At 33.8% G+C, this 26806-nt stretch overlaps 1 protein-coding gene and 1 long non-coding RNA gene across 2 annotated transcripts; one reads left to right on the top strand and one right to left on the bottom strand.

Annotated features, from left to right (window-relative positions):
* Window positions 1-1154: 1154 nt before the first annotated feature.
* On the bottom strand, window positions 1155-5242 carry LOC126830710 (uncharacterized). The gene is made up of 3 exons (XR_007683935.2): window positions 5199-5242; window positions 3096-3651; window positions 1155-1341 (listed from the first exon to the last, which is right to left on the bottom strand). It is a non-coding gene; the product is annotated as an uncharacterized LOC126830710 (long non-coding RNA).
* A 191-nt stretch (window positions 5243-5433) lies between these two features.
* Window positions 5434-25802, top strand: LOC126830540 (pre-mRNA 3'-end-processing factor FIP1). The gene is made up of 18 exons (XM_050560935.2): window positions 5434-5491; window positions 6415-6448; window positions 7147-7195; window positions 7676-7809; window positions 8932-8984; window positions 9537-9662; window positions 10537-10652; window positions 12550-12586; window positions 12924-13071; window positions 13517-13620; window positions 14247-14297; window positions 16052-16091; window positions 16581-16655; window positions 17227-17241; window positions 18018-18032; window positions 21854-21928; window positions 24234-24248; window positions 25589-25802. The coding sequence occupies exons 1-18, from the start codon at window positions 5446-5448 to the stop codon at window positions 25800-25802; spliced, it is 1347 nt and encodes a 448-aa protein (XP_050416892.2). The 5' UTR covers window positions 5434-5445.
* The last annotated feature ends 1004 nt before the right edge of the window (window positions 25803-26806 follow it).

The raw sequence follows: 26806 nt of genomic DNA on the forward strand, positions 1-26806 counted from the left end.
TAAAATATTTACACTATATTTGCAAATCAAATCCACATACTATTATATATAAAATGTATACTGGTATTATATATAAAATGTATACTGGTATTATATATAAAATGTATACTGGTATTATATATAAAATGTACCGGTATACTGGTATTTACATGCTGAATGAGAGAGACAGGTTTCTCACACAGACACTTGTAAAATGGAAAATAACAATAAGCTGAGGCTAAATAGTATTCCTAATGTCTAAAGTACTATTAATGGACCAAGTAAGAAGAGATTTCTTTGGCCCTGAATTTCATTATCTCCCTTAAATGAATATGAACTTCATAAACCCAAGGCATTTACTCAGTCTCAGCTTAATGGTATCTTAAAAAGATGTATGGTTTCCCGTCTGTTCCCTTATCCTTATATCCGTATAAAAAAATATATTCCGTTTTTACGAGTGCCATTCATGTTTTTAGGAGGGGCAATAACTACATCTAAAATTGATGGGCAACTTCGAATTTCGCTACGAGACTAGTTGAAGTTCAACTTTGTGATATCTGCATCTGTACCATGGATGATGTGTCACCCGTATATGCCAGACATGTCCTTAGTAAGATATGGTAAATCATATTCAATATTCCAATGTATATTTACTTTACTGAAGGTAATAACTATTACTAATCTTGATTGTCATTGATAATAGGCAGGATTCATTAAATAAATAAGTGATCGATCCCTTTACGGTGTAATTCACCTACCTTAAATGATAACGATAAGAGGATACTTGTCGAAATGTCGTGCTTTTAGAATAAACCAGTGATTGTTTCCCATAAAAACTGTGATCTGTTAATACCTTAATTGATTAAATATTTAATCTGCCTGAATTGACTTTGTTAACCGACACGTTTTGTTCAAATTTTCAGGTCGAAAGTATCGAATTGTTTGTGATCATACACCATGAATATTTGGTTTTAAATGGATAATAAATGTAGTTGGTGGTACACATTGTAGCATTAACACTAGCCTGTCACAAGAGGATGCATATGGACATGTATAATGGCTAACGATTATGCATTACCCAAAATTAATTAATTAACAAAAATCTGTAAGAGTCTGAGCACACATTTATCTAGCATTCCAATCTGACCTTCAACAGTTATAACACTTGTTCCATATCTACTTTTCTTCTTCTGGACTAACTTCCTCTGGACTAACTCCCTCTGGGCTAACTTCTTCAATGGGCCTAGCCACAAGTCTAAATGTTATGCCTTCGCTTGCGGCCTCGTCTATTAATGCAAGAGTTTCAATTTTATTTTTTACTTTCTTTTTTAATTCATTTAGAAGTAATTTATGTTTAGCTTCCTGAAAAAATTGGAAAAACACTTGATATTATTTACATGATGAGTAGATGTACCGGTGTATTAAATTCACAATGCATCAAGATACATTATGGGAGATTACATAAAGAGCTGGTAGTTCTCACCATAATGGTTCAAACCTAGATAATGTAAAGGGAATTTGCTGAAAATTTCAGTCAAATTGATCCACCCTAAACCGAGTAATAGCGATGTAATTTTGGGCCTAGCCTCGATCACCATTACTAAAGTCGGTATGATAAAAAACATAGTCTCGATTATCCATTTTTTTGATCTAATCAGAAGCAGCAGACCGGGTTCTAATCCAGTAAATATCGCAGGCTAGCGATGTCGGTATGATAAAAAACATAGTCTCGATTATCCATTTTTTTGATCTAATCAGCAGCAGCAGACTGGGTTCTAATCCAGTAAAAATCGCAGGCTTGCGATGGCATCGAAAGTTGATTATGGTCTGGATAAGTTAATTAATGTCTAATTAATAATTTAGATAACATTTCAGGCCTAAACAAAGATCTGCAATTGGCAGATTTAGCTCTTACATAATGTATGTTTAAGTAATAGGAATCACTTGCAAACTACAACACTGTGAAAGATGAATCTTTAATAGAAATATTGGTCCAACAATAGTCCAATTCTGTTCAGTATATCCAAAGATATGTGGAATATGCTGGCCATCCAATAAGTCTATTGCCATTTTGTTGTCCATGAAAATTTAATTATAGGCCTGTTTTAAATCTGATTGAATCCAAGCCTGGACATTATCTAGTGTTGGTATTTTGTTCTTGTTTTCTTAAAGATATAAGATAAAGAGATGGCAGTTCTCGCTATAATAGTTAAAAACTAGATAGTGTAAAGGTAATTTGCTGAGAAAGAAGCAGGTGAAATTTTTGCATAGTCTCGGTCATCATTACTAAAATCATTAATATAAACAGCATAGTCTCGATTATCCACTTTTTTTGATTTAATTAGCAATGGCCGTTAGCGGCATATAGGAATCTAATCCAGCCAACATCGAAGGCTAGCCTTGACATCGAGAGTTTATTATGGTCTGGATAAGTTAATTAATGTCTAATTGATAATTTAGATAACATTTCAGGCCTAAAGAAAGACTTGTAATAAGCAGATTTTGCTCTTGCATAATGCATGTTTAACTAAATGTTAAATATTAATCTTAGTACACATAGCTTGGCTTAAGCTGTGTGAAACTTGATATTTAAGTGGCAAATACCAATGGTGCATTGTTTAAGTAGGAGAAGAAGTAGAACCAATTTTGTTTTGTTGTTCTGCAGTTCAAAGAGAAGTAAATATATTCTAATGACAAGAATATGATACCACTTTGATTTAGAATACTATACTACATATATTAAGAATATGGTACCACCTGTATTTGACTATGGTACCACTTACCCTAGGAATATAACAAAGCTTGCAAATTATATCAAGAATATGATACCACTTACATTTGTATATTATGAATATGATACCACTTAAATTAACAATACATTACCACTTGTATTAAGACTATGGTATCAAGTAAATTAACAATATGATACTACATGTACTTATAACAGTACCACTTGTATTAAACCAAGGTACTACCTAATAAGAATATAGTATCACTTATATTAATAATATGGTACCACTTACGGTACTGCTTACAACATTAAGAAATGAAGTTAGAAATGTAACCATGATCGACAAAAAACAATCTGGCAAATATCAATTGAAAATAATATATACCTCTGCAAGTCGGACTTTTCCTTTAATATTAAACTTTACCGGATGACCTTTTTTTAGACTTTCCACAGCATTGTCCAGTTTTCTATTTAGATCATGATCTTCTATTTTCCACAATATATCCACTACCTTCATTTCTTTTTCTTTAGAACCTTTTTTAATTTTTCTCAGTTTCATTCCTTCCTGGTACAGGTCTTTTCCACTCAAATATTGAAATGAAAGAACACCATCTGGGTTTCTGCCAATATCTAAAAGTTTCATGTTTTCCTTCTTTGCCTTCTTTTGGGCATCACTCAGTGTTAATTTACATATCAGTTTGTCAGAAGAATCAAAAAGCTGCACAGTTTCTAATGGATCGTGCTTCACTGGTTTTCTAAATTTATATTTGATATTTAAACTATTGCTTGCTGTGGTGTTAAATTGTTTGATGAAGGGATTTTCCAACGAATTTCTGACGTAAATATTTTGAGGTAATCTGAGTCGTATTGTGTTTAAATATGGCTTCGATAAACTCACTTCCTGTAATTGTCTCAAGCTGGATATGAAAAGACTTAAAACACTGCAAAAAAAAAAAAGATAATAAATATCAGGCTTGAATATACAAATGTAAAGTTTTTCTTCATTACTATGGCTATCTCACAGACATAGTTTGTTTTGGATCAATGAATACACTTGGGCTTTACTATAATAATCTTGAACTTAATGCTGAAGTCAGAAATATGTGGATTTTGATGCCATTTGAGCTACTGCATGATTTAAAATGAAAACCAGTACACAAGCAGATAAGGTCTTTTGGTTAGATATAAATATCCCTAAAAATCAAGGGGGTTGGATGGATGGCCAAATGTTTAGTACATTGAGTCAACTGGCAGGGTTTCGATTCCCCAGTTATGTGTGACAAGGAATAGGGTTGTCTGTCAAACCTTGTGGGTTTTCTCTGGGTCCTCTGGTTTCCTCCCACTGCTAAAGACCCCTATGCGCAAGTGAATTATTGAGATAAAAGTGAACCATGTGTTAGTCCTGAAATGACCTAGTTTGTGTTGAGTGGACATTAAACCCCATTTCTCTCTCTCTCCTAAAAATCGATGAATATACCTATCAAAATTATATGTTTTACTGACATAAGATTAATAGAAGATGATTATCCTATATTGTAAGCCCATTGAAATAAATTGTCCGTGTGAAGTGTAATATATGTAGTGACAACATTGTCTCTAGCCATCCTAGCCACCTTAACTGAGATGTTACAGTACTTAATTGCGGGTAATATAGTTCGACTAATCTGGGTAGTCAATACAGGGAGGGAGGGAGAGAGTGAGGGTTTAAGTCCACTCGACACAAACTAGGTCATTTTGGGACTAACATATGGTTCAATTTTATTTCAATAATTTGCTTGCGCTTCAGGGTCTTTAGCATGCACTGGGAGGAAACCGGAGAAAACCAACGAGCTAGTAATAGTTATAGGGACTTAGTGAGATTGGTATTAGCTCACAACCTCAGGATTTTGCATCCTTGTTGCAGAATGAAGGGCATGGTATAGAAAAAGTGTCTAGTAATTTGGATGGGTTAAAAAAAAAACTGAGATCCATATCTGTTTGAATTTGATGAAGAGAAGGCTAGTGTATTAACTCATGCAGTGCAAATATTTTTATATAGCGTACCTATATATGCTGTTTATATTAATAAACCTTTAATTTACTAAATGTTAGGCTACACAATATTTCAATATCACTATCAGTATCACACACCTGACCTGTCTCTAAAATAAAATATTTTAGTGACAGTGTCAGAGATTTGTTGGTTCCAAAAATAGACCCCAGTACTACGTCTCGTACCTTTGGAAAAAAATCTTAAAATAAAATTGTTCAATGACAATCGAAATTCTGACAATGACAAGTGAGTGAATTATGTCAGTGATGTCAATATATTTGAATTATGCAATGCTGAATGAGAGGATGTCATCGACTCTGACAGTCACAGTAAACAGTACGATTTACAGTTCAATCAATTAAATAGCTATGGCACACATGTCTATTTTGTTTTAAATAAAGATCTAGACTTCTAATTGTTTTTTTTTTATTATTAAATTTACTCAAAACGTTCTACCATTTTCTATTCATCATGGGCGCAGACATATTGGATTTTCTCCGAAACTAAAATCATTTAGAAATTTTGAAATTTTGTAAAGTCTAAATGTTTTATACATTTTTGTGTTTTTTTTATCGCATTTGTTTAATGAAATCCCTAGCATTGGATGGGTATTAGAAGAAAGATATGACTCACAAATGAAATTTTCAAAGAAAACATCGATTATATTTTTTCATACGAAACTAAAGTCAACCTTTTGCTAAAAATGGCGGCTGCTGTAGTCGAAGACGATGAAGCGTGGCTTTATGGGGGTAATTCCTTATTTGAATTGATTAATTAAGCACAAAACATTATTTGTAATGGTTACTTAAAACCACAGTGTTCCTGACATTGTAACTTTTATTTTGCATTCTAGTGTTTTTTAAAAGATACAATCACAAAGAGGCAGATATGCTTGACTAAAATCCGCATTATTAACAGTACACCGGTCGGTACTTTGTTAACTTTGTATTATCCTAATCCTATCACTATCAGTGTGTAGAATCAAGAATATAAGCTTGAAAATTAAATATTATTTTTGTACCAATTTATGTCATTTCGATTAAATATGAGTAAGGCCATGTCAAACCAACCAATGTCCCAAAAATACTAAAGCTTCTCACTCTTACTTAGCGAATTGATTAGCTAGATTTTTAATATACTATATACCGTACCCGTAAACACATATGATGTACTAATGTAGGCTACATTCTCGCTCATTTGGAGTTACCCAACCAATGTCCAAAACAATACCGAAGCTTCTCACTCTAAGAGAATTATTGGTTAGCATTTTATTGCATAGTTAGATAAGTTACTCCTCATCACAGTCGCCAACTCAAAAGACTTTATTATCAATAGTCTTACGTTCAACTCATATTATTGACTGTTTAAACCACAGAACTAGAACATGACACAATGATAAAACTTGTCAGATGTTCAGTAAAATGGTGTGTGATATCAAATATGGAATATTAAACAGATGGCAAATCATATGTTTATATATTTCTCACAATGTTGAGGATTTACTAGTTTAGCAGTTTTCAACATTGATCTATAGTTTATGCCATTTTTCAACTCAAATTGTAATAATAATACATTTTGCATATCAACAGTATAATTAACAAGTCATTGAATATTAATGAAAAATTGAGATAAGAAAATAGATTTTACATATTGCTTTTATCATTCATTATAGATGAAAACAAAGATAAAGAAAATAAAAAGACCAGGTAAGATCAAATGAGCTTGATGTTCTATTTCACATAAATTATGTTTACAGTCAAGTCTACATATCTTAATTCAATAGGAAATCACTAAAGTGTGGTTAGCAGTGACAGGGTTTAGTATGAATCAGGATTTAAAGTATAAAGCAAGGTGCCCATTAACTCTGTTTTAAAGCCCTTGTCTATAGTTTATTATTACTTTTGATACTTTATTTTTCAAGTTCCTGAACATTACGTCACCTTTACTCTCGATTCTTGGGAACAGGATGACAGACATTTAGATGTAACCAATTCAAGGTTGCACCCATATTGCCCTTGTACTGTGGACACAACTACATTGCTTACTTGGTTACACTTGCGGCTGCGTCTGTAATTAAACAAGTGAAGGTCATATTTTTGATACCTCGATCAGCATATCAGAAATCCTATATTCAAGTAACTATGGAAGTCTTATTGCCACCTCTTTCCTCATAATCTCAGTTGGAGCAGAACAGTAGGACGTTAATCCCCATTTCATTTCATTTCTTTTTGCCACCATTTCCAGTGTCTGTTTCTTGCCTTGTCATAAAGGAAAATGTGAGGCAACAGCTCACAAAGTAAGCAAAAGTAGAGGTTATTGCCTCCTCCCTTTCATCAACTAACCAAAAATTTTGTTTGTGTTTTATACAATGTAAATGTAAAGTGTGTTCATTTTCTTTCAACAGAAATGGGAAGAAGTTTGAGAAGAAGGATGATATGGAAGAGGGTCAGTTGGTAAGATGACATTGATTTTTTTTAATCATCAAACACATAGGCAACACCAATTTTCTGTTCTTTGATGTCTTGATAAATAAATAGCCTCTTGGATCATGTGAAAAATGTTTTGTTTAAAATTTCAAAAAGTTGGAACTAAAAGCTGTTGAACAGCACAGTCAGTCAGTTATGATTGACATGAAATTTGGCTTGATTTGTCCTTGGACAGTATCTCATTGATCGACACACTTTGATTCTTAAGATGATACATGTATCATAATTTCAAGACGGCTGCGATGACGACCTACTTGCACAGCCGGCACAGGTTGAAAGTAGTATAACTCTGAAACCGGAAGCAGTAGTCCTACGCCACCTAGCCCTTGTTACTCCCCTGTCCGAGCTATCTCTATACACCAACCCTGAACAGACAGACAAACGACAGTCACAAATATAATAATATAGATACAGTAACAGTACTATATTGTTGTTTTTCATTTATAGAGTGGTGAAGAAGAAAGTCAAGATAAAAGAGATAAAGCCAATTCAGATGATGATGATGACGACGATGACGATGATGATGATGACGATGATGTGCAAGTCACAATTGGTGACATCAAGACATGGAGTGTTGGCGAGTATGTGGATATATTGGTTTATTTTTAAAACTTTTAAATGTAGTTTCCCAGCGATAAAGCATGGTCAGTTTATGGAAACTTGGTAAAAACCCAAACAGCTTTAGATATTAAAAGGGAGATTATTGTAAAGAGAGTCCTACTTTAAACAATACTGGTTCCAATGGTCACCTGAAAAAATTCAGTTGAACCAAACAGTACATCAAAATAAAAATGTAATTTTATTGCAATGAAATCTTCTTCGTATGGGTGTTTTTCTCTCCAATAAAATGACATCCATAACTGCATGCTTGTTGAACTGAGATTATGAAGGAATTACCCCCATAAAGCCACGCTTCATCGTCTTCTACTACAGCAGCCGCCACTTTCAGCAAAAGGTTGACTTTAGTTTCGTATGAAAATTTCATTTGTGAGTCATATCTTTCATCTAATACCCATCTATTGCTAGGAACTTCATTAAGCAAATGCAATAAAAACCACAAAAATGTATAAAACATTTAGACTTTACAAAATTTCTAAATTTCTAAATGGTTTTAGTTTCCGAGAAAATCCAATATGTCTGCGCCCATGATGAATAGAAAATAGAAGAACGTTTTGAGTAAATTGAGTAGATTTTATACTGTTAACCTTGCCGCTGTGGCTCAGTGAGTAAGACACTGGCTTGCTAACCTAGAGGTCTCTAGTTCGCTCCTGGTGTTGGCCAGAAACCTGACATGGACAGTGTGTAGTCATTTGGATGGGATGAAACTGGGCGAATGAAGGCGGGCATACACCATACAGTATGCTATGAGGGAAACTTTACCTGGACAGCGGTGCTACAGCCTACTCTTACTGTCAGGGATCTTTTACATGCAAGCCAATTTGTACGCGGGACCTCAGTTTTTCGTCCCATCCTAACAACTAGACAGCTGTCCTTGTCAGGCCCTCCATCCTGCACCACTGATGAGGGAAAACTACACTCAATCTGATTAAAACACAGAACCTATTTCATTTTTTTATAGTTGAAAATTTCGTTTTACTTGTCATTACTTTGTGTACACTATTCATAACTTATTGATAGATTTATCATATATTTTGGGAGGTTTTGTATGTATTAATGTGAACATATTAATGAAATTATTGTAGAGGTGGTAGTAAATTATTTAAAGGAAGTGGTACATATCAAAAACCTGCAGGAGGTGAGTTTATTTTATTGATAACTAAATGTGTTGCCGTTAATTACTAATAATAGACTTTAAGTGGATGATTATGGTCATTTTGTTTTATTTTCTGAATTTGGTTTAAATATGTGGTATGTTAGATTTAATCTAATGTGACATGTGATTAACTTGTAGGTGTTTATTGTCGACACCGACGCCCATCTATCGATAGTCCGTCGTTCACCTTGGCTGCTTGATGCTTTAGAGGCTAAAGTTAATATCTGATTAAATACATAAAGTTTTTATATTCATGAGGTGAAGAAACCCATAGGTTTGCGTTGATTTCTGAGAACTCAAATGGTTAAACCTATCATCTGATTACGGGTATATGTTTTGTAGGTCAGGAATCAAATTTTGTTTGTAAGTACTTCATGGATCGTTACTTTTGATCAATTTTAATGAATTTTAAAAGCTCCCATTACCTACAAAAAATAAATATGCTACAACCTTTTCGACATTATACCATTTGGCCAGCCATAACAGTTTATGATTGATCAGAAGAATAAAGATTAAATTATTCTATTATTTCAGTGGTGGTATCTAAGACAACTAGTTCTACTAAAGGTATTGATATAGAAGCACAAGGCAGTATAAATGGTATACCCACTTATGAATTTGACATAACTAGTTTAGAAGAAAAACCATGGCGAAAACCAGGTAATATATTCTCATTTATTTTAAATCGTATAACTTATGCCTTGTAATTTATTAGATATTGGAAACAATAACTGTCTTAGTGCATTATTTGTATGACACATTTTGTTCAAGTTATGTGGTGCCCTGACTGCCTACAAGTTGTGTCCCAGCTTTGAATCACTGTGTGCAGTGCGTAGGGCCCCGAGAAGAACCATTGGTATTTGTCAATCACCTTTGATATTTGTCAATCACCTTTGACACGTCAATGAGAGTGATACATGCAGTGGATGAGGAAGGTGTATCTAGTTATTCATTGGTACGAAAACCTGAGGTCCAACCGTGCACTTTGAAAATTTGAAGAAGAGGAGGCGGAAATACAGCTGTCCTTGCAAAATCCTCTCCTCATAAAAGGGAGCCATGATGGCTTGCTAGCCTGGAGGTCTTGGGTTCGCTCCCGGTGTTGGCCTAGAAAGTTCATCAGGACTTTCTGGCATTGTTCCTCCTTGTCAGTGGTGCCGGACTGAGGCCCTGGCAAGGGACAGTAGATAGTCATTTGGATGTGACGGAAAACCAAGGTCCTGTGTGCACATTAAAGATCCCTTGGCAGTTGGAAGCCCATAGCAGCGCTGCCCGGGCAAAATTTCACTCACAGCACACTGTGAGGCATATACATGTACCCATCTTCATTAGTCCAATCGCAGCAGAAATTTACTAGTTAATTAAAAACTTTGTAAACACTGGACGAGATTAAACCGTTTTTGGACTGATATTCCTTTTAGTGATTCAGTTTTCACAATAGTTTGCAAGAGATTATATATCCCTTGATTGACGATCCAAGACCTTTAAGTAACATATTTATCTAAGTTATAACGTCACATGATTTTGAATATTTAAGGTGCTGATGTAACAGATTATTTTAATTATGGTTTTGATGAAGAAAGCTGGACACTTTATTGTGTTAAACAAAGAAATACAAGATTAGATAATGGTCAATCTACATTCAAATCAATGGTTAGTATTTGTTAGAAATATTATGGAGGCAATTAAAACCTCAAGTCTTATTAGCATGCCAATTATACAGTATAAAGATTCTGTTTTTCATGTATCTAAACATTTTCAATAACATAATCCTTATAAGACATATAGAAATAGATTTCACTAAAAATAAAACACACTTATATGGATATACTACTTCTGAATTTATTAACATGCTACGTTTCGATACACATACAGATATCGTTTTCAAGCAAATAATGATAATCAACAATAAATGTGGTACAATATATAGGTAACAAGTGGAAACCATTTAACAGAATAATCAATACTATCAACAACGCATTATCAAGATCAAAGAAGTTATATGAATTAACATGATGAAAGAATAACACTAATAATACAAAAGGACGAGATTAGAGGATAATTGACTACTAATAATACAAAAGGAAGTTGACTACTAATAATACAAAAGGAAGAGATTAGAGGCTAATTGACTACATGAAACCGTAACATCAAGACGCTAACTATATGAAACCATAACTATAAGATGAGATGAAAGTCAGAGATAGAAACAATCATCACAAGTGAAACCTTAACTACAAGATGAAATAAAGGGGGGGGGGTCATACACTTACTGATTAAGAATTAAATAAGTCAACCCAAAGATTTGGGAGGAAATGTCCTGAGTCTCTGTTTAATTTTGGCTTATGTTTTTGAATTTCCAAAGCCTCGCGAAGAACTCTGCTTTTCCATGTTGATAGGTTTCAAGCTAGTATTTCTATACTTTCCCATTTGATTTGGTGCTGTGGGTTTTGGTGGATATGTTCTGCTAGCGCTGATTTGTTTTGTTCTTGTTTTTTAACTGCTGTCTGATGCTCTTTAGTTCTGATTGAAATTGGACGGGATGTTTCGCCCACATAGGCCATATTACACTCACAATTTATTTTGTATATGACTCCCTTTGGGTCCTCTTTTGGTTTTAGTATTCTACCATCAGCTTTTAACATAGTTTTAAGTGTGGTTCCGCTACTGAACACTACCTCTGCACCGATTTGCTCTGTTAAAATTCTTTTTATTTGGTGGCTAGCTGGTCCTATAAATGGGATGGAGATAAAAAGCGGGCTAGTTCTTCTGATGGCAGTGGGTGGTTTGCAGGTATGAGTCAGTGTTTTCTTCATGGTGGCATTAACCGTATTAGCAGGGTAGTTATTGAATTCTGTAAGGACATGGTTGATATGCTGTAATTCATTATCGAGGAGGTCTTCATCACATATTAATTTTGCGCGTCTCGTTAAGGTACTAATAATTCCTGTTTTTACTTTGGTTGGGTGATTTGAACTATTATGTATTTATTTCATCTTGTAGTTAAGGTTTCACTTGTGATGATTGTTTCTATCTCTGACTTTCATCTCATCTTATAGTTATGGTTTCATATAGTTAGTGTCTTGATGTTACGGTTTCATGTAGTCAATTAGCCTCTAATCTCTTCCTTTTGTATTATTAGTAGTCAACTTCCTTTTGTATTATTAGTAGTCAATTATCCTCTAATCTCTTCCTTTTGTATTATTAGTGTTATTCTTTCATCATGTTAATTCATATAACTTCTTTGATCTTGATAATGCGTTGTTGATAGTATTGATTATTCTGTTAAATGGTTTCCACTTGTTACCTATATATTGTACCACATTTATTGTTGATTATCATTATTTGCTTGAAAACGATATCTGTATGTGTATCGAAACGTAGCATGTTAATAAATTCAGAAGTAGTATATCCATATAAGTGTGTTTTATTTTCAATAACACAACCTTTATAAGGACTTCTTGAACAACTTGACTGGTTGTGGGAAGTATGTTTTGTTGTCTGGTAACCTATCTTTCTTTTGTTATGTATAATTATTTTATTCTTTCAGACTAGTACAACGAAACCATCAGAAAAAGATTCTCAAGGTGGGCTTAGTATATAAAATATTTCTTTATTTATATTTACGATTTTCTCGGTACATTAGAATCTCTGCTAACTTTATTGTAATGTCGTGCACTCAGTTTGGCTTACAGTTGTGTTATGTTGAAGTCCTTGTTGACAAGGCTGTTATTATACTATTTAAAGTTAAGATAATTAATTTGATAATTTTATTTTCAAAAGTAACTAAGTACAAATTAACAAAGTGAAAATGAAATTGAAATGTGTTATTAAACATATTTTGTTTGTATCACAGAATATTTAAAAGAATAAAATCTTGTCTAGTCCGAACAAACTTTGATCAAATATAATTTCTTTCAACAGTATCTCCTGTAGTAACATTAATAGGTCGTAAAGCAGCTCCTCCGCCTAATCGTAAATATTATGGTACAATCGATGTGATTGGTTCAACTATGAGAGATTCACGCAGACCAGGAGAAGGAGCCATACCAACAACTGATACTCCTGATTAGTAAGTTAATTTAATGCTTGTGGGGCGGGGATGGTTGGGGGGGGGGGGGGTAGTTGAGAGGTAAGGGCACTAAATTCTCAACAAGAACATCCTGGGTTTCATTCTTGACTTGGATCGAGAAGAATCTTGTTCCCAGGGACATTGCATGTGTAGCTGATCGTTAAAGTGTTGTCTAGTGGTGCGAAAAAAAACGATGGTCCTCTCATGTATAAAATGTGTGCATGTAATTCCTAGACAGTTGGAATTCTATGAAACATTGCCCATGTGACCTTTTAAAAAATATTGGTAAGTCACTTAAATCACCAAGATTGAACTTGTTTCCTTTTGTGCATAATTAATATTTTTGTGTCGGGTAACTTTGAATTATTACTTATTCATGTAATGATGTTGATTTTATTAATAAACAAATCTTGCATATTACATATTTGAACAATTTATTTTTCAGTCGGAAATTTACTCCTACCATTCCACCTCCGGGAATGCCACCTCCTGCATTACCAGATTATAGTATACCACCGCCTGGGTTAGGTCCTCCACCTACTCTACTTGGTAAGTATAATACAATAACTACTATATTTAAGCAGTATGCAAGACAACAGAAGATAGATATATTTTGTGTGTTGTGTATACTTTATACTTGTGTCGCAGGTTCGATCCCGGTGTTGGCAGAGAAAGTTTATCAGTATTTTTCCCCATGGTTTCCCCTTGTCAGTGGTGCAGGACAGCTGTCTAGTTGTTTGGATGGGACAAAAAACTAAGGCCCTGTGTAAACATTGACGTGCACATAGAAGATCCCTTAGCATTTGGAATTCAATATAAGAGTAGGCCATAGTGCCGCTGCCCGGACTAAAAGTCCCTCATAGCAAATTGGAGCAGAACAGTAGGATGTTAAACCCCATTACATTTCATGGCAAATACTTTAATTCAGATATTTCATGCAATACAAGATTTGTCGACCCAGTTACCTTACAAGGAAAGTTACCATAAAGAAAGCAAGAGTTTATGCAATTTCATGTGATATTAGTTAGATCCAGTGTAAGTTTTGAAGTTTGCCATTTAATTTTTGAGGTGATCACATTTACTGACTGAACTTGTAAGTTTCCATGGATCACCCTACATAGTTGTTCTGATTCATCTTAATTTATTGTTTATGTAGTGTATCTAATGTTTTTTAGGTGTGACTCCAAATGTATCTCTTCCACCACCAAATTTCCCTCCTCCACCCGGTAAGTTAACTATAGATAAAGTTGATTGTTAAAAACATAAAGGGGTCGTTTTCTTAAAATGTATGCTCAATATCTCACTTATTTTAAACTAACCCTTAGTAGTAATGAAAATCAAATAACATTTCATCTTTCAACCTTCGTGGAGTGATTTGTTATTTGCCCTAGAGTGAGTTCCATTAAGTGATAGTTATCCAGTACAAACCCTTAGTATTAATGAAAATAGAATAACATTTCTTCATTCAACCTTCGTAGAGTGATTATTGATTTACCCTAGAGTGAATTCCATTAAATGATAGTTATCCAGTACCAACCCTTAGTAGTAATGAAAATGGAATAACATTTTATCTTTCAACCTTCGTAGAGTGATTATTGATTTACCCTAGAGTGAATTCCATTAAATGATAGTTATCCAGTACCAACCCTTAGTAGTAATGAAAATAGAATACCATTTCATCATTCAACCTTCGTAGAGTGATTATTGATTTACCCTAGAGTGAATTCCATTAAATGATAGTTATCCAGTACCAACCCTTAGTAGTAATGAAAATGGAATAACATTTCATCATTCAACCTTCGTAGAGTGATTATTGATTTACCCTAGAGTGAATTCCATTAAATGATAGTTATCCAGTACAAACCCTTAGTAGTAATGAAAATAGAATAACATTTCATCATTCAACCTTCGTAGAGTGATTATTGATTTACCCTAGAGTGAATTCCATTAAATGATAGTTATCCAGTACCAACCCTTAGTAGTAATGAAAATGGAATAACATTTCATCCTTCAACCTTCGTAGAGTGATTATTGATTTACCCTAGAGTGAATTCCATTAAATGATAGTTATCCAGTACCAACCCTTAGTAGTAATGAAAATGGAATAACATTTTATCTTTCAACCTTCGTAGAGTGATTATTGATTTACCCTAGAGTGAATTCCATTAAATGATAGTTATCCAGTACCAACCCTTAGTAGTAATGAAAATGGAATAACATTTTATCTTTCAACCTTCGTAGAGTGATTAGTGATTTGCCCTAGAGCTTGTTCCATTAAATAATAGTAATCCAGTACCAAATCTTAATAGAAATAACATCTGCTATTTTCTGGGTCAATCCTTCAACTGTATGATACCTTTGTATACATTAGAAGTTACTGTAATTTACCTATGAATATTGATTATACATGTACATGTAACCATAGATTATAGAAATTACCTTATAGTTAGTGCAGGAGGACTGCACTTCACACAAAACAAAATCTACAAGATAAACCCACGGACACTGCAAAAAATAAACAAATATTAAATTAAGTGAATGTTGGTCTCAAATTAACCTGTAGGATATGATGTGATGTTAAACTCCATTTCTTTGGTCATTTTGTTGCTAAGTGATTTAAGACAAGTGATTGTGTTTTTGGCTGAGGAAGTCCTGCAGCATTTTCCAGCCTTGTTTTCCTCCTTGTGATTGGTGCAGGAAACCAAGCAAAACATCTAGTTATTTGGATGGTCCGAAAAACTGGGGCCCCTTTTATATATTGGTGTGCACAGAAAAGAACCCTTTACAGTAAAATTTGAAGAAGTGTAGACCTCAAAGCCTTACTTAAGGCAAAATTTATTTCAAATCCCTTTGCATGACGCATACCTGTCTGCAAAAGCCCCGTTGGTGCAGAAATGTAATACGGTTAATCCCCCTTGATTTCAGATGTCCTTTCTTTCTATTTCAATCAATGTAATAACAACACGATTTCTTGTTACAGGTTTTTTTCCAGCACCAGGCACCATGCCACCCACTGAAAGGTTTGTTTGCTTATTCATGTTTAATTTTAAAACCTTTATCCAAGTCTTTAATGAAATTTATAATGTGGTGGTTCAATCAACATTTATGAAAGCAAATATGGTCAACATGGGAGAAAAATTGATTTTGTCATCTATCTGTTGTCTAAGGGGAGGTAATATTGTGTTAAGGCTATGTAGTAAGAGTTACTTCCCTTGAAATGTAGCGTGCCCAGATATAATTAAGTCATTGACTTATTAAAATCTAGTGAAAAGGAAAGTCTGAAAAATTTTTATTTTATCACAAATCTGTGGTCTAAGGGGAGATAATATTGTGTTAGGGTCATGTGTTAAGAGTTACCTTCCTTAAATGTAGCCCCCCCCCCCAAAAAAAAAAAAAAATCTTCTATTTAAAAGAAAATTCTGTAACAAGAAATTAGAAAATATATCTTATAAATGTATTAATTTGAATGATTATTTTTATCTAGATGTGTTTGTTTTTATTTGTTCTAGTTACGAAGACCGAGCTTTTACATATGATGCAGCTACAGGAACGTATAACTATGGTTCTAATACATGGGATAACAGGTACTTGTTTTATTTTACACCTATTAGCATGATTCTAAACATAATTCATGCTTCTAACATCAGGTCATACTCTTTAGTTAATACTTTCACTAATCACAGAAATAGAAATGGGTTAGTTTGAAGAGACATTATCACTTTCAACTCGGAACGAAAAACCAAGGTCCCATGTACGTAAAAGAACCCTTGACAGTTGGAATCCGAAATAAGAGTTTACAAGCAAAATATAGCTTGTGGCACTCGAGGCATATAGAGTGCCTGGCATGAAAAGGAGTCCAGTCATGTGGATTGTATGGTAATCCCAGGTGCTTTGTATACCATTATCAGCACATTAAAGATGCCCTGGAAATTTGAAATTAAAATACTGCATGGTGTATGCCTAACTTCATTAGTCTGGTTGGGGGCAGAAAACCCCATTTTATTTTAGTAAAGATCTTCAAAATACTAATATCTTTTTTATCAATCCTTCCTTTTTTCATGCAATTTTGTAGAACAAAATTTTAAACCTTAGAAAATGTCGTTTTGATTTATAGCACATGAATTCACTACATTGTTATTCTGTTTTCTTGTACAGACGTAAATCAAAAAGGTACATTTTAACAAATAACTCGATTCTCTATAATATCTTGGGTTCTGGTCCGCGGTCAGATTTTATACCTCTTTAAATGGGTGTCAGAACTCTCTTTTGGAAATGGCTGTCATTATTATCTATAAAATTTCTTCTTATTCTTTCCTCTATCCCACCATTTTATTATGATTAAACATACAGTATGCAAGAACTAAATCTGCCTATTGCAGGTCTTTCTTTATGCTTTAAATGTTATAGAAATTGTTAATTAAAAATAAATTAACTTGCCAAGACCATAATCAACTCTTGATGCCATCGGATACTCTAGATTTCGCAGCTTTTTTATGTGAATAAATTTTGTAATAATTGTTTATGTAACATTTGAAGCCAGAAAAAAGATCTGCAATAAGCAGATTTTACTCTTACATAATGTATCTTTAATAAAAAAATTATTTTTTATATACGAAAGTAGAATTTAATGTTAAGTGCCAGTAGATTGGAAGTTTACATGTTTTAAGTGCATATTTTATTATAAATATTTTTGGAATTCTGTTTATTGTGGTATTGATGCTTTTCTTGAAATAACTGCAGCAGTTGTGAACTCCTGTCATGTTTTGATTAGCAAGTATTCCCATTTTTATTAACCTGGTTGGAGCAGAAAGTAGATTGTTAAACTCCATTTTAATTTATTTTGTTTTGGGTATATTTCTTTAGTTACATGTATAAAAGTATGATGAATGTTGTAAGAATATAAAGAGACCAACTGTAATTGATTTAAGTATTTTATTCTGTTTTAGGAAATCTGAAAAGAGGTATATTATGATACATGTATAAAATAGTGAAATAGTAGTATATAAAGTTACCATGTCTGATTCTACTACAGTAAACCTCGCATAAGTCAGATTCGTACAAGTCAGATCTTTGCTCAACTGGGATAAAATCGTTTTCACCCTTTCATCCTTCACGTTTTTCTTATAAACCCCTTAACTGTGTAATTAATTTGAGGTTAACTACCCCTTATTGCGTAATTAATTTGACGAAAAACGTCATATTTGGGCCTATTTTTTCCTGAATACAAATTTGAGTGGTCTTAAACCAAAATAAAACTAACAGTAAATAGAGTTGTCTCCCTTAATTAGATTCATCGACCAGGCGTAATAATACGTCTTTTCCGCGTGGTAAGATTGTGTTCTAAGAATAGGTTGGGGAAAATACCTCCAGGGCGTTATATTACGTCCTACACACGGTGAGTGGCAGTTGTCCAGGACGTTATATAACGTCCTACGCAGTTAAGGGGTTAAATTTCTGCGTGTAAGTCGGATTTTTTCCTTGCTGTTAAAAATACGTCCTGGCTAACACCATTGAAATCCAAATACAGGGCAGTGCACAAATTTGCGCAACTCGGCCATATAAGACGAAACGAAATTGGAATTTTTGCAAAAATTTGATTGTAATTGGGCTAGGCAAAGCGATAATTGAATGAAGTTTCTCAGCTTTTCAACAATTCTAATTTTTCCTCAACCCAGTTTACCTAAATTTCGTTTCGTCTTATATGGCCAAGCCACGTAAATCCATACGCCACCCCACATCTAGGCCTTGATGTTTAGCAGAAGGGGACGGATTTTTAACAGCATGTTGTGTTGCACATACTGACTCTAGCGAGGTAAGCAAAGTCTTATTTTCTCACTAAAATGTTCCTTTACATTGTTTGGGCATTCACAGACCGTTTACCAGTAAAAAGTTGCCAAGTAAAATTGACTGGGAATCGATTTTATTTCGACAAGGATTGAATAGGACGTTTCCCGAACGTACAGGGCGATAATGAGACCTACGTTTAGAGCTGAACTAGGTCTTCGGCTAACTCGCATCTTCGCGTAACTCAGATAAAATTGGTCAGTCAATTTCGATCCGACTTATGCAAAGTTTACTGTAGGCCTATATATCATTCATATTAAAATCATCAATTGTTGCCACTTGAAGTTCACTGCTCAACTTATTTTCAAAACCCTGACCAGTAAATATGACAACCAACAGTGCCTTAGGAACTGTTCTTCAGCATTAGAAGCCATGGTGGCTAAGTGAGTAGGATGCTGCTTTGCTGGCCTGGCGGTCTTCTGTTCGCTCTTGGTGTTGGCTGGGAAAGTTCATCAGGATTTTTCGACATGGTTTCCCCTTGTCAACGGTGCAGGATGGAGGGCATGACAAGGACAGCTGTGTAGTCGTTCGGATGTGCACGTAAAAGATCCGTTGACATCTGGTATTCGATATATAAGAGTAGACCGTAACGCCACTGTCCGGGCAAAATTTTCCTCATTCAGCCCAAAATATTTAGCATTTGCAAATGACTGCCAAATCTTAAAGTCAAGTCTCATCATTCCTTTCTTGTTCAATTTGCTTTGAGTTTGACTATTAAAAAAGAAGTCACACAATATGCTCAATTTGGGTTCAATGGAATGATAAAGTTTCTTTCTTTTCTGTGGCTATATTTTAATTTTTTGATAACTTCACACATGGTATCTTTAAATATTGTGTTTGAGTGCTAGCGCTTGAATTGTATGTTTGTATGTACGTTTGTATATATGCTTGTATGTATGTTTGTTATGTATGTTTGTATGTTAGGTTAAGGGATATGTTGTGTAGTGTTTGTCTGAAATGTTTTGTGGTCATGGAATGCGTTTTATTGTAAACAGGTTTGTAATTTTTGCCTTTAAGATGATTTTAAAAAAAGCTTTGATGAGTGTAAATTGGGCATTTGTTGTGAATTCAATATATTTTATTCCTATTGTCTAGAATTAAAATGGTTTTAACAATGCAAAATTTCATTTACAAATCATTTGCCTTTAACATATTAAGAGCCTGGCTTGAAAATTATGATGTGGAAATGTCATTCACTGTTTATGAAGAAAACCAGGTATATGTGCTATTATAACTACTTTACAAACAGTGTAGGTGTATGTATACACTGTAATAAAGTCATTGAATCTTTAAACATGAGAAAAACATGAAGAAAACAGGGGAGGTGGATGGCCGAATGGTTGGCGCGTGTGCACTGTATGATAATGGTCTGTCATTCAGTCAACTGGAAAGACCCCTGCGCGCATGCGAATTAATGAAATAAAATTGAGGCATATCTTAGAACCTAAATGACCTAGTTTGTGTCAAATTTACGTTAAACCCCATTTCTCTCTATCTCTATTAACAAAACACATTGAATTTATTTTCTGTGTATAATCAAAAATGACTGCTGTTTATTTACAGTGGATGACAGTTCCCCTCATTACATCACAGCCTGTGTATTTATTTGTTAAAGATAAATGATTGGTACTTTGGGTTCGGAAAGGCTGATACTATTTCTATACTAGATTATAATTAAGATAAACAGAATCTACAGCGGATAGACTTCTTAAATTGTATGGAATCAATTTTGCATATTATTAATACTATTCTTTTGATTGGCTCTAGCTATTTTGTCAGTACTCAGTTGTGATTGGACATAAAAATGAATGAATGTGATTTGTGTGTTAAAGTTACAATTTCATATTTTTAAGTTATATTTTTAAAATCTATTAAAATAAAGCCCTAAAGTAGATGGTATCTGTAAACAGTCGTACCTTGTTAAAGAATAATCCTATTAATCCTATAATTCACTATTGCCAGTTGAGAAATTGGCAAAAATATCATTTTCAACTTCAAATTCAAACGTTTGAAGATAGCTATTTCATGGTGGGGAATAGGAAAACAAGGGAGGTAATTATGTTGTTATTCCCGGTGTGAAGATTTTTAAGTGTGAGAAAGATAACCTATTGAGCAAAAGACATAGAAATTATTATGTTTTGACTTTCTTAGAAAATATGAAATTGTAACTTTAAAATGATGCATGTTAGTGGAAATTGTTTTGAATTCTAACAGCTTCTGATGAACAGTTTTTTGTGCAGCTTGCTTTATTAGGAAAAAACATTTTAAAGCATGCCACCACTGAATGTTGGAAAATTTTCCATTCATCATATCTTTGTAGATGCTGGGTGAAATTGTACCAATTTAATATGCTCATATGGGAATGAGGTCCTATATTGTCGTTGCCCCTCGTCTATCATCCACAATTTCTTGTGAAAACTCCACAAACTATGTTTCTAATGTCTTTACATTAGTGAGATGCTAAAGACTTTTAAATTTAAAAAATTTCCATTAGTTACTTCTAGAGTTATTGCCCTTGGTTGACTTTGTAAAACCTTGTGAATGCATTAAAATTAGTGAAATGAAGAAACCTATAGAATTTCAGCAATGATATATACCTTCTTAGAGATTTTGCCTTGTTGACCGCTCTGATGACTGAGCTGCTGTGTATGTATGATTTGTTGCATGGCAACCTATCTTTGGGCTAATATTCCTTTAAGAGGATCAACTTTCACAATATTGTAGTTTGTCAGTGATTTAAAAACTATGACGATCAGAAACTTTAAAATATCAGCAGAACAAGATGAAGAGCAAGTCTACAACCAGAAAATAAAACAGAATGTAATTTGTTATAATTTTAATTAGACTTAGAATCTGTGTTTTTTTGAGTTTGTTAGGTTTTCTTTTCTGACAATTTTCTGTGTTTCTTAAGGTTTTATTTTTTTTGTATATCTTACAGAAGTTCGTATGATCGTTATGATTACAGCAGACGTGATCGATCCCCACCATCCGACGATGAATATTCAGTTTCTAGGTTTGTTCTTTGTTTGATATAATTTATTGGGTTAAAATCGCTTTAAGTTTGGCATTATTTATTATTAAAATGGCTAAACCTCATTGATTTGGTTTGTAACACAAATATAACCAATAAGGCTGTTCCATGTTCAACACAGTAACTCAAAGCTACATGTAGTTGACTTTATTCTTTTGAAACCAGGGGGGTTGGGTGGTTTAACACGTGCATGTGAAATCACAAGGTCAGTCATTGAGTCAAGTGGCATGGTTTTGATTCCCAGCTTGTACATGTCAAGGAGTAGTGTTGCCTGTCCATCCTTGTGAGTTTTCTCCAGGTCCGGTTTCCTCCCACTGCTAAAGACCCATATGCGCAAGCGAATTATTGAAATAAAAAATTGAACCATGTGTTAATCCCGAAATGACCTAGTTTGTGTTGAGAGGACGTTAAACCCCATTTCTCTGTCTCTCTCTCTTTTGAAACCAAGAATCTTATTGTTTAGAGATTGCCTTATCACCAATCAAAATAATGCACTATATCAGTGTGATACAATATTTTGATATGACCTAAATCAAAGCGGTTTAGCTCCTTTAAGAATAAAATTGAGCTTTTAGCTTTTCTCTCTAAGGGTTATGTTTTATTAAATGAATGTAGATTGATGTATATGGAGCTCTTTTGCAAAAAAACAATGATTATCATGTCAGTTTGGGCGTAAAAATATAGTTTTCCATTTTAAAACCATGTATAGAAAAGTAATTTTGTGTTTTGGAAAAGAACTCTGCATGTCTTACGCAATCTTACGCATTTTTGAATACTTACCGATATTTAAAGCTTTTTGATTTATTTTTTAAACAATATTTATGAGCTCTGTTTACATTATTTACTAACATTGATTCCTAATAAAGCTAGGAGAAAAAATATATTGTGTTTATCAGACCCTATTTTTATTTCTAAAAATAAAAACTCTCATCAATTACCATATTTTCATATTTTTCTTGAGTTACTAGGGTCGCCTGTCCAACTTCGTGGGTTTTCTCTGGGTCCTCAGGTTTACTCCTGCTAAAATTGATCCATATATGTTAGTCCCAAAATGACCTAGTTTGTGTTGAGTGGAGATTAAACCCCACTTCTCTCTCTCTCTCTTTGGTTACAGGAAGTAGCTCTGTACTATAAAACATTTCTAATTAAAACCCCAAGTAGGCTCATTTATCAAGTACATGTACTCCGGTAAATGTTATAAATGATACTGGATAATCCTACATTTCTAAAGAAAAATATAGTGCCTTGAAATGTGATGTTTATGAGAAGTCATTTAGAAAGAAAAACAAGAAAATAAAAACCTCACTCCCACATCAGAGTTTTGAAAAACCTAGATCGTTTCCCAGATTTGGGGGGAGAATTGTATGAGAAACAGAATATATTTTTTTATTTTCTGCTATACTAAAATTGATATCTATAAGGTATACAGTTATGCTTCAGTTATAATCTAGATGCATTACGAAGAAATTTCCCATAAAGTCTGTGTGAAATGTTTGCCGTTATTCTCATTGTGCTAAATTGGTAAAATACAATATAAACATGTGACTTTTGGGCGTGCATCTTAATCTGGCCTCCTTTGTTTACGTTGTCATCTTGGAGTTCAAATAACTTTAATCCATGGCAGAAGGCTTCTCTAGCTGGAAAATTATCATACCTTTTTCATATTCCGTACCGGATACACAAACCTCATCATACCCAAGATGGGAGCCACAGTGGCTCTCTAAGACAATGGCTTGCTAACTTGGAGGTCGCGTGTTTGATCTCTTGAGTTGACTGAAAAAAAGTTTATCGGAATTTTCTGGGTTGTTTCCCCTTGTCTGTGGTGCAGGATGGAGGGCCCAAAATGTGTCCGATTGAAAAACAAGGCATGATTTTTTTTCCATTTTTTAACGGATTTCCGCTATTACAGTCGTTCACAGGTCGTTCATGTGAAGCGTCTGAATTTGCAATTAAAAAATGGGCGGGGGTGGGGGGGTAATACATGTCGGCAAGTCTTGAGAGGGAGATTAGTTTAAGTTCATTAAAAACTCAGGCCTTCACTTCTAACCCATTGTTAAAAGCATGGACCGTGTGAAAAGTAAACACAGTTTGCTCAATTATCAAGTCTCTTGTCCGTTATTACCGTATAATTAAACAATCAGACCTAGAAAACAGAAAGTTAACAGAAAGATACCTTTGAGATATTTATAGTAGATTAGTTTTGTTGACTAATGCTTGTAAACAAATGGTTTATTTAATTAATATGTTTTTATCATAATTTTTTTTTTTGTCTCTTTTAATATTTCAGTCACAGAGATAGAAGGTAGTTGATTAGTATATATTGTTTGTAAATCAAAGGGAAAGAGTATCCAATATCTTATCATTTTATATCCACAAGTTTAAAGGACACTATTGGTGTCAGCTATTATTTTTTTTACTTGTCAAATATCCTTTCTCAGTCTCATATAACACCTTTTGGTCTTCGAAGGAATTATTAGTAAGAAGAAATTCGACCGTGTATCTGTTATTTCTCTTTACTTCAGTCAGTTATATAGAAGGATAACTCATGTTTTCCTTTTGCTTTTGTCACTTCCGTTTCTTGAAATCTTTCGTATTAAGTGCGTAACCCATTAAGTGCGTAGGTTGTTATATAACTTCCTGGACAACTGCCACTCACTGTGTGTAGGGCGTAATATAACGCCTTGGGGGTATTTTCCCCAACCTATTCTTAGAACATAGTTCGTCACTTGGGGGAATCCCTTGGGAATTCTCCCACGATCACAGCATATGTAGGATGTTATATTACGTCCTGGACAACTGCCACTCACTGTGTGTAGGGCGTAATATAACACCTTGGAGGTATTTTCCTCCAATCTATTCTTAGAGCATAGTACATAGTTCTTCGTCACTTCGTCAAATTAATTACACAATAGGGGGTAGTTAACGTTTTAAAAACGTCACGCTTAACAGGTTAACCAGTTCTATCACATATGTGATAATGGCTGACACTAATAGTGTCCTTTAAACCAACCCTGTCTGTCTGTCTTTCACAAGCTCTAGAGACTACGCTATCATCAATTGACTTTGAACTTGTGAATAATAAGCCATCAAGACATATGAAAGCGCTTTTAAATGGCTACATTATGTGATTGACAATATTAAGAAGCGTTTAGCATCATTATAAATTGTGTAGGTTGATGTAAGAGTTGATTTACTTCACTTTGGTAACTGAAATAATTGAAAGTAACTTTGGCTTATGAAAATATTACTGCTATATCACTAGTGCTCAGTCCTGTACACAAGACAGGATATGCTTGATCTTTTTTAAACACCTAGTACAATTTCTTGGTTATTCAGTGAAGTTCACATTTAGCAACACCCGTCATGGTTCTTTTTTAAAAAATACTTGCACATTTTTCTGAAATACATATGCAGGCGGTTTATGAGAAAAAACCCAATTAACTGTGTCGTTATATGCATTTAAGATATATCCTGTTAATGAAATTTACGCATGTCATAAGTTAGTAGATTATCTACGATTATCTGCTCTAGAAACTGCTGTGATTCATATTTCATCGATCAGAAATGTTGACATAAAATCACACTTAATTTATGTTTAAAAGTTTGAATACTATGAAAAATTTAAGCATTTTTACATTTCAGTAGCTCCTATTATCGAGATAGAGAGAGGAGCAGGGATCGTGATAGGGACAGTCATCGAGATCGAGATAGGGGTCGTGATACTAGGGATAGAGATCGAGAGCGGGATAGAGATCGTGATAGAGAGAGAGAAAGATCAAGAGAGAGAGATAGTTCTAGAGAAAGAAGACATAGAGACAAAGAAGAGAAACACAAGAAAAGGTATACAATAATATAATGAATATTTCACAGATAATGTAAAACAAAGATACAAATTTGATGTTTTGTATTTGTGGTTAAGATACAGATATCATACCTTTGATAGTGTTTTATATCAACATTTATTTTCATAATTTTGCCTGTTACTGTTTGATTTGGTGAGATTTGCAGGTCCTTGTTTAACAAAAAAATGAGTTTGGCCTAATTGAATGTGTGTTATGGAGTGAAATGAATCTGTACAGAGATTGTTATAGTTGATGAGAAAAATTGTGAGACATTTGATGAGTTTGTACACGGCCACATTGAAATGTGGTCAGTGATTGTCGTCACACTTGGCAGTCCAGCATTGACAATTGACTCTAAATTGATACACAGTGTTTAGTTTATGTTGATAGATGAATACGGTTATAGGTTAGCAGTACATGCTATATTATGTTATATTTATAAACTATAACACATGCTTATTGAAAAACAGCCACTTATGTATGTGGGTGACGTTTTGAGGAGTATTCTTTTAAGGTTAAGAGGTAGCCAATTAAATAAGTAATTGTTTTTCCATAAGTATATATTATAATTTATTGCTCTTTCCAGTTACTAAATGCCAGAAAGAAGCTATCAAATTTTAATTTTTTCTGGCAATTGCTGTCTTTGATCTATTTTTACTTTCTAGTAAAAGATCCAGTTAACAACAGCAAAAAAAGTGAAAACCTTTGTGGCCTGCTCAGACGACTTAACTGTTGTTAATGTATGGTTTGTTACCTGGCAACCTATATTTGTTGTTTGTCATATGGATTTGTATATTTAATTTCAGGAGATTTAAAGAAGAGAAGGATTCTGACGATCATCATTCATCATCTAAACATAAGAAAAGTAGTCGGAAAAAACGTGACAAGGACGAGGAAGAATCGGCTACAGATGATAACAAAGGGGATTAATCCTTGTATAAACTTTAATTCAAAAATAAATCATGTGGATTTTAAATGGACACGTAAAGTGAAGAAACTGTGGCCTATTATTGATCGT

Source organism: Patella vulgata, chromosome 8 (genome assembly GCF_932274485.2).
Source record: "Patella vulgata chromosome 8, xgPatVulg1.2, whole genome shotgun sequence".
Classification (NCBI taxonomy): Eukaryota; Metazoa; Mollusca; class Gastropoda; family Patellidae; genus Patella; species Patella vulgata.